At 39.0% G+C, this 8,621-nt stretch overlaps 1 protein-coding gene across 1 annotated transcript; it reads left to right on the forward strand.

Annotated features, from left to right (window-relative positions):
* The first annotated feature begins 1,520 nt into the window (after positions 1-1,520).
* On the forward strand, positions 1,521-8,398 carry SCRG1 (stimulator of chondrogenesis 1). The gene is made up of 3 exons (XM_051790228.1): positions 1,521-2,250; positions 6,404-6,664; positions 8,160-8,398. Exons 2-3 carry the CDS (start codon positions 6,429-6,431, stop codon positions 8,212-8,214), a joined length of 291 nt encoding a protein of 96 aa, XP_051646188.1. The 5' UTR covers positions 1,521-2,250; positions 6,404-6,428; the 3' UTR covers positions 8,215-8,398.
* Positions 8,399-8,621: the final 223 nt, after the last annotated feature.

Below are 8,621 nucleotides of genomic sequence, written 5' to 3' on the forward strand. Positions count from 1 at the left end.
TTCCTACAGTAGCCTTCTTCTACCTCCTCTTGAGTTGTATTTCCCTGATGAAATTCCCCACAACTTTTGCTTCCTCCCAGTCCCAGTTTGCTTCTCAGTCTCTATGCTCAAGCAGCATTACAAGGGAGAAAATTTCCTCTTGTTCCTCAAAGCTTTCAGTGACTGAAAACATCATACATGACAATATGGAGGGAGCAGAAAAAACAAATCACCAGCAAAACACCAACTTCGTTAGAACTGTCTTTTCTCAAAATGCAGCAGGACATTTCCTGAAGAAAACTATGCCTCACACACTTCACTTCATATACAAAACTATCAGTTCACTGGACTGCTGTCCAAACAGGGCTCTCAAAACGTGTTCTGGAAACACAGATACTCCTGGAAAACACAAGAGAAGTTAAATAGACAGCAAAGGGATAATCCTAATGCACTTTTATTACACCTTCTGATAAAAACTTCAAATCATTAACACCAAAGTTTATTTGCAATTAACTAAAAAGGCATTCAACAGAGCATCAGCACAATATGTTCTCATTCCCTCCTCCCAAGTTTTATCCCTGCTTACATACAGAAAGTCCCCTGTACATCTACACCAGGCTCACAGCCTCCTCCCACAGCAGAATGCTGCCCTGGAACACTGTGTACTCCCAGAGGCATTACAATAATCTCATTTAAGGCATGGCCCGCCATAGCCAGGCTCTGCACCAGGGAATTTATGTAGAAAAGCAGAGGCAGCACCAGGCATTTTGTCACCCTGAAAAGGCAAGGCTGTCCTGTTCTGACAGCTGCTGCCTGCAGCTATCTCTTCCCTCCCCTCTTAAGTTGCTATGTCTGTAACAGCAGTGGCAAAAAATGTCCTTCCTGATGTTTCTAACCTGAATTAGAGGCAGAGGTACAACCATGCATCCTGCTCGTTGCCCTCCAAGTTGCCCATCTCCAGCAGAGAGGGGGAACACCCAGCTGGATGGGACCACCTTGAGGAGGCAGGTTCAGTCTCAAAAGGTTTGCTTCTAAAGATGTGTGCCATTTGCCTCCCCTCTTTGCTCAGGCAGCAGAAGATGAATATGCAGTTCTTACAGAGGCCCTAGCTCACTTCTGGCATACAGTAAATCAAATTGAACAAGCAGCAAGACATCCAACTGTTAACTGAGCCAGCTGAGCAGAGGCACTTCTCACAAAAAAGGAGGTAGAGATACTCCTAACAAACCTCTGTACTGGAAGCAGCCCAACAGATAGAGAAAACCAAACTCTTACAACACAATATCAGAATTAAAATAATGCAGACAACAAAATGTAAGAATTACAGCTCAACAATCATACTTCTCTATTCCCATCACAAAATAGATCCAGGATGGCTATAACAGAATGAGGGTCAAATTACAACAGAAATATGAGGACACGTGCTTCACCCTCGAGACCATTTTCTCATTAATACATAATACTTCAACTCCATTTAAGAACCTCTTTATGTGTTTTTATAGTATCAGATCATTTGATTAGTTGTATTAGTCTAAAATAACTTCCTCTGAAATACTGTTCAATGTAACACTTTACCTCTTGATTAAACACTTGTTCAGTAAAGAACTGGACGCATGGCATCACTGAGTATGCTTTACTAGAAGTCAGGTTAAAATAATGAAAGGATTTTTTTTATTATGTCAGTTTCAGAAAATTGAAAGGATCCTGAAGTCAAGAATTAAAGCTTTGCAGGAGATTGTTGGGTAGGTCTGCTCTTCTCCACCAAATGCAAAATAAGGCATCTGTCTAGAAACCACATTTTTCTGCCTGTGCAACCCCAGAAGTCTGTTCCTTCCTGCTCCCTCCAGCCTGCTCACACTCGACAAGCAAGACACAGTTATTCCACAGGATATTTCCTCTTCTGTCATTCTCAATGTTATGCTTTGCTCTGTGAGGAGACACCTTCGCATCAGATTCTGGATGAACTAATTGTTTCCTGCTAGAAGGAACACGTTCATTTTTTTGCCCCTAGACAAGGCTGGCAGTGACTGCAAAAGGTGGCTCTTTGAAGCCCCATCCTCGGACCCCTTGCTGGAGCTTCCTCTGACCCCTTGCTGGAGAACAGTTCGTCAGTCACAGGCAGAAGTCAGGACAAACAAAGGGCTGTTTGTACAGCATCTCCCATCAGCCCTCCCTCTCTCTTCTCATCCCCGCTAGCTCTAACTCTCTCTGGGTCCATCTAAAAAGACACGGCTGCCAAGAAAGTGAAAGGGAGTGAAGCAGAAGAAAAAGGTACGTTTTGCTCCTGAAATTATCCTTGTGTACTTGTTCTGCTGCTGCTAGTTACAGAGCACAGAATTAGAAATATATGTGGAAACATGCAGAAGATGATTTGGGAGAAGCTGCTATATCATAGGCAAGAGGTGCAATTTAAGACAGATACATGGCTAGGATCCAGCTCAAAATAATTCTCTTACTATCTTGCTTTTTTTCAAAGTTGGATGCTACATATTAACATCTGAGGTCATTAAACATACTATATTGCCTTCCAGTGCTCAATGTTGCAAAATTGGTGAGTATGGAGAGGGGTGTGTTTACAATGAATTGCTTTCTTAAAGAAAAATAAATGGGGTTTAATGATAACTCAGTTTCTGGAAAGAATCATGGTATTGATGATAATTACAAAGCAGTAATTCACGGAATTCATCCTCAGTGGCATAGATACTGTCCTTACAGTGCACCAACAGTTCAAACAAAATAGATTTGAAGGATTTTTTTTTTAATGGAAAAGATTCTTCACTATATTATCAGTTATGCAGTTCTTATGTAATGATTTCTTAGGAATGCACTAATAAATCTAACTATCATGCACTGACACACCTAAATATTAAATACTTAGCATTTTATAGGTGTTTCTGAAAGGGAAACTTGACAAAACAATAAGATACATTTTATTATCAATAAATGTTTTTAGCTCTTGAACTCAAAACATTAAAAGGAAACAAATTTAATATATACTTGCTTCTTAAGTGCAACTTGTTAACCTGGTACATGCCACTGGACAGAATGGAAAAGATCATACCCCAAAAGTGTAGCAATTACTGTATTTCTTGTTTTCAACATTAAGCAACTAGAGACACAGCCTGCTTAAGGATATAAGAAGGGTATATTTAATGAAGGGTATATTTAATGGTTGATAGACCAACTTGTAAATATTTGTATTTTTCCAAACATGGAGGATCTCTAGAGGTGCCAAAATACACATTTTGTGCCACTTCTCTTTTCCCTATTTCTAACACCTGAGCTCCTACTGAACTATTACCCTGTTGTTCTTGGACATGCAGGCTGAAACTTAGGGTTTTCTCTTTGGTCTCTTCTGACTACCTCTGCATCTAGCAGATCCAAAGATTAGATGACGCCAAATTGCCTGGCAGGATAATTCAAATGCTCTCAGTTGAACAAGTAGGGACAGCACTGATTCCCAACTCACCAGGTATATTCCCAAACTAACCCTTTTCCTTTACAAAAAGCTCCAAACTATTTCAGAGTACTTGTACTCCCAGCTGCATTTAGTCTCAAATTTTACTTACCTGATGTCAAAATAACCAAAATAATTAACTGAAAAGAACTTATGCAAATGCAAGTTCATTTTCAGTATTTTCAGATGGTTTACTCCTGCTAGAATTTGAAATTATACAATCCTGATAGAGCAACCTGGTCAGGCTTCGCACGAATGGCATTGCTGTCTTGATAGAAAGTTTTATAAAATAAAGAAATATAAGAGAATGCTTGTTAACAATGAGTCTTTTGGTCACCTTAGTGATTGGTTTTGTTCACATTTTCCTGACTTGTTTTATGAGAAAAGACTGTCTTCTGTGGTATGAAAAAGCAGATAAGGTCTTGGACACCCATTTTGAAATAAATACACACATACTAGCTCTGTTCTTTACCTAGGCAATCAGTGACACTCCAACATCTGCACAACCATATTCAGAAAGAGAAGTTGCAGCAGTTTATCAGACAGAGATGCTGCATCTGAAAGGTCTGCTGAGTTTACCAGCATCGATCCTGTGCAGGGAGCTGATGAAACACTTCAGATCCTTGGCAATCTTTCATCTGCAAATAGGGACCGTTCTCAGGAAAGAAACAGATTTTTGAGGATAGGTCTTTCGACTAAAAATTTCCATGTGGTTATGTGATCTGCAAAAAACCCCAGAGGAAATATTTAAGCAGAAACAAAATTACAATAAATATTTTTTTCTGAATAGCAACAGTGCTGAACACTGGTAAGGTGCATAGGTAACCTGTCAGAAAAGCTGTTCTATCCATTGCTCTCCTGCATGTTGACTTTGCTAATACTGATTTTGACACCCACTCTTGATGATGCACTACAGCAATATTTTCTTATATTTCAAGGCAAATACTGAGTTACAGAATCACCTTAAACTGTAGGTCATGATTTTTGAATCCAGCAATTTGACAGTAAAGAATCTGCCCATTCTCAGGACAGAGTGAATTCCTCCAAATTTTGAGGAGACAGGCAGCCGGCAACAGATTCAAATGAGCATTCCAGCAGAACTCCAGGTAGGGGAAGATCACCTGAATGATTAGAAATAATAATAAAAAAAAAAAGTACACAGGAGCAAGATACCATGATCCCCAAGGTTCCACTACTGATCGTTTATAGGAGTCTTCTAGTCAAGAGTTCCCATACAAGTTGGAAACTAAAAGGAATTATTCCATGAATTTTGCTTCTACAACAGAAGTTAAAAAAATACACAAGAGCTTATTTTAACTTCAGCCATGTTCTTTAGTATATAGGTCACTTTTTAATATTTTATTTGGCTACTGGTGTTCAAAAAAACCAAGTCTAAATATAAATACCAATGTTTATAAACCCCCCAAATTTAATATTAAAACAAAACCAAAGAGCATTGAGGTGTCATCCCTAATATGAATCTAAATTCCCAGATTTTCTAATAGTCCCTGGCATGTTATTCATTAGTTGAAGAAATGGAAGATAATTCAGACAGCTATGGTGCCAAGATAACTATCCAAGAAAAATTACTATAAAATACTGTAAATTATAGATTTCAAAGTTTATGGTTTGTTTTTCTATGGTGATCTCAAGATTTTCACAGAATAACTCATATAGGACTCCATTAATTGACTTCTATAGCTGGCATACCTCATTTTTTACCTTAACCAGATAATAGCTATGCCATCTTAACATGGTCTTTGATAGTCTTTGATCAGACATTGCCTTACGCCTTGTTATTTTTGGCTTAGCCTACAGCATTCTAATCTGCAGCCCCATAAGAAAGACTAGGGCTGGCCCATAATGCCAGCATGTCAGGGGATCAACTCTGAAGTGCCAACAGGATGAAGGATGGCAAAGGCTTCCTCGAGGCCAACGCAAGTACAGTAACAAGCACACAGGGAGTGCTCGGCAGAGCTGGTCACTGCTTTAGTTTTCAGAGCAGAATTCCCATCTAAATTCAGTAAGATATCAGATCCCTTTTGTTCAAGCATGAGGAAAGGTATAACACCCACTCTCTCTCCTAATACAATAAAGTCTAGGTTGAAACATGGTTCAAAATGTTAATTTAAAAGTGAATGCCAAGTTCAAGGATCTTATCCAAAGCTTTGTGGCATGGTCAAACTCTGTGCAAAGCAGCTAAGAACAGAAGAACTAGTGTTAAACAAGACGATGGAAATCCTAGTCACCAGAAGGAGAGTTTTGCAAGGGATAATTTATCCCATCTTTTAAAAAGCCAATTAAGCCATAATGGCCTGCAGTAGCAAGGCTCAACTAAGCAGTCTGCAATACTAAAAAAAAAAAAAATTAAAAAAAAATTCTCCGTAATGCAGTATCATACCCAAATCTGCAGTCCAGGACAGTGGCACTTGGCACCACTGCAGAGAGCTTCAGCTTTCTCAGCTGTATAATGCTTCAGTTTTTCAAGCAGCCCATAACAGAGGATTCAATCAGCCAGCAGTTTTTCCACAACTTCGATGGGGAAGGATACTATTAATTTTATGTGAGTGACTCCTGTTTTGACAGGTAAAATGACCAGGAAGGCAAGGACACACACCCAGACATTTTCCCCTGGTTTGGCAGCAATCAATACAATCACAGCACTGAGAAAATGCAGCCAGCTCAAAGCAATTTTCTCAAGGTGAAAGGCCAAAGAAACAACAAAATTGCCAGCATCAGAAGCTTCAATTCCTGATGAAAGGATTTCCAAGGTTGTACAGAAAGTAATGAATATCAATTCTCCTGCAATATTATTTACCTCCTAGGAGAAAACACTCTCCAGAACTCATGCTCAATCCTCCAAAACTTCACAGAGAAAAAAAGAAAAAAATGTAAGTAAGGAAGCAAACTGAGGAGAGAGGTCTGTTCAGCTGCAATACCTGTGTCACGTACCTCATTTCTCCTTAGCACCCTGCTGTGGGAAGCTGCAAAAATGAAGATGTTCTCGGCGCTGCTTCTGCTGAGCACCCTCCTGGATACCCTCACGGTGCCTTCCCACCGTCCTTCTTGTTACAAGAGGGCCCTCAAAGACCACAACTGTCACAACATCCCCGAAGGCATGGAGAACCTTCGACAAATTGATGACACTCTGCAAGATCACTTTTGGGAAGGGAAGGGCTGTGAGGTGATCTGTTACTGCAACTTGAATGAATTGCTCTGCTGCCCAAAGTAAGACCATACTCATTTCATGTAAACTCATACATTTTTTTTACAACTGCTCATTATATTTCCATCATTTTACAGTTTCCACAGGTGGAATAAGCTACCACTTTAAAGAAATTAATCACTTCAGATGGCTTGAAATGATATTAAGATACAGCCAATTATCTGATATGCTGTCAGTATCTCAGGTTTTGGTTTTCAGGGGCTCACATAGGACTTGTTTAGCATATTTTGTAAACCTTCCTGTCCTAGTACTGGGGAATTCAGCATTTAAATCACCCAACTTTCAACTCCTGTTTGATCCAAACTAAGTACAACTACATGAAATCCTTATCCACAGCATTTTGCAATGAAGATGTTTTCAGACCACAATCAAAACTATTTGACTTCTGTTCTACAGAAAAGAACAGTATTGATATTCTAAGGTATATGTACATATGTCAGTTGAATAAATGATTCGGTAAAGATAGCTGTTTAACAGCAGGAAATCAGATGGGGGAAACAGAGGTTCACAAATACCTGTAAGGCAGGGAAAAGATTTAGCCCCAGAACATCTGCATTTCCTTGGTTTTCTGGTACTGCTGACAAAGCTTAACAGTGACGTTCTCACTGAACAAGAGCATTTTGTTGTTGTTAAACAGAAAAAACATAACTGACTTAAAAAACCCACCACCAGCCCATACGTGCTTCAAGTAATAAAACGTATTAAGAGGTATTATTTCATTCAGCTTTTCAGCAACATCTTTTCTTCAGTACATCTGGATTAGAAATAACAACAGTTCAAAACTTATTAATACTTCAGAGACACTAAAATGTGATGGTATTATATAGGCAAGCAAAAACTATTTTTAATATTTGCTTCTCTTAACACTCCCTGAAAATCCAATAATGGGTAAGTTTTCAACGCTCTTGTAGGGGAGACAAGTTGAACCAAGTGCGAAAGACTTCTAAAGTTAAAAATCTCGCATTCAGACTGAGAGCAGGGTTTCAATAAGTTTTTCCATCTTTCACTTTCCCTAAAATCAGATATGGTGTCCTCACTGTGAAGCACACTGGGAGTTTTTAGCTTCAACCTCTGAGCTTTGAGCAGACTAAAAAAATACCTAAAAAAGTATTCCTTCCACCATCCTGAGCTACATAAGACCTTCTTTGCATGTCTGTTCTAGGGACAAACTGCACTAAACCAGTATGCATGCATTATATTTTGATAATATAATCTATTTGGTAAGTTTATTTTCTCAAAGCTAAAATACGAGGGTGGAGTTCTGGCAATCTAGTCAGTTTTGTCAACGCTTCTAAACCAGGTCAGCAGAGGTAGAAAGGCAGTATCTTCATTCAGATCTGCAGTTGCATTTGCATTGCTGGAAGGACATTCCCACACACATAGTAATCCCACACATACCACAACATGTACTAAAAAATATCCACAATGGGAAATGTATGTCATGTTAAAGCTCTGATAAACCAATGGGCTAATTAAATATCTGATCATATCTTTCAGGGATATTTTCTTTGGACCAAAGATATCTTTTGTGATCCCCTGCAACAGTCAGTGATTCAAGTCTGCAGGTGAAGATAACAGACATCATTCTACAATTGTGTAATAATGCTTTCAAGGGCAAATACAAAACCACCACAGTCTAACCACAAAACGGTGCCTCATTTTACACTGTAGAAAAATTTCCTTTCTACACCTTTATGGAATATCAAGCACGTAAGAAGTTCTTTCAAATTTGGTAGCTGACCTAATTTCCAACGGTTTAAGAGATTGTACAAGCTCTTAATGCATATTAATATGCATACCCCAGCAAAAAGTGCAACTCTTCTGTCTCAGCACAATATTCTCAACTAGTCTGGATGAAGAAACTTCAAGCCTAAGCCTTCACGTCATTAGGAACATGACTCTCACAGCAACCTATGGCAGTGCAGCTTCCTACTACATTATTGCCATCACACATTCAAA

The sequence above is a fragment of the Manacus candei genome, unplaced genomic scaffold (assembly GCF_025592945.1).
Source record: "Manacus candei isolate 608988 ecotype Guabito, Panama unplaced genomic scaffold, ASM2559294v1 h1tg000028l, whole genome shotgun sequence".
Taxonomy (NCBI): Eukaryota; Metazoa; Chordata; class Aves; order Passeriformes; family Pipridae; genus Manacus; species Manacus candei.

Coding starts and splice junctions, on each gene's coding strand:
- SCRG1 (XM_051790228.1), top strand. CDS start 6,429: ATGAAGATGTTCTCGGCGCTGCTTCTGCTGAGCACCCTCCTGGATACC. Junction 6,665..8,159: donor GAATTGCTCTGCTGCCCAAA/GTAAGACCATAC, acceptor CATATCTTTCAG/GGATATTTTCTTTGGACCAA.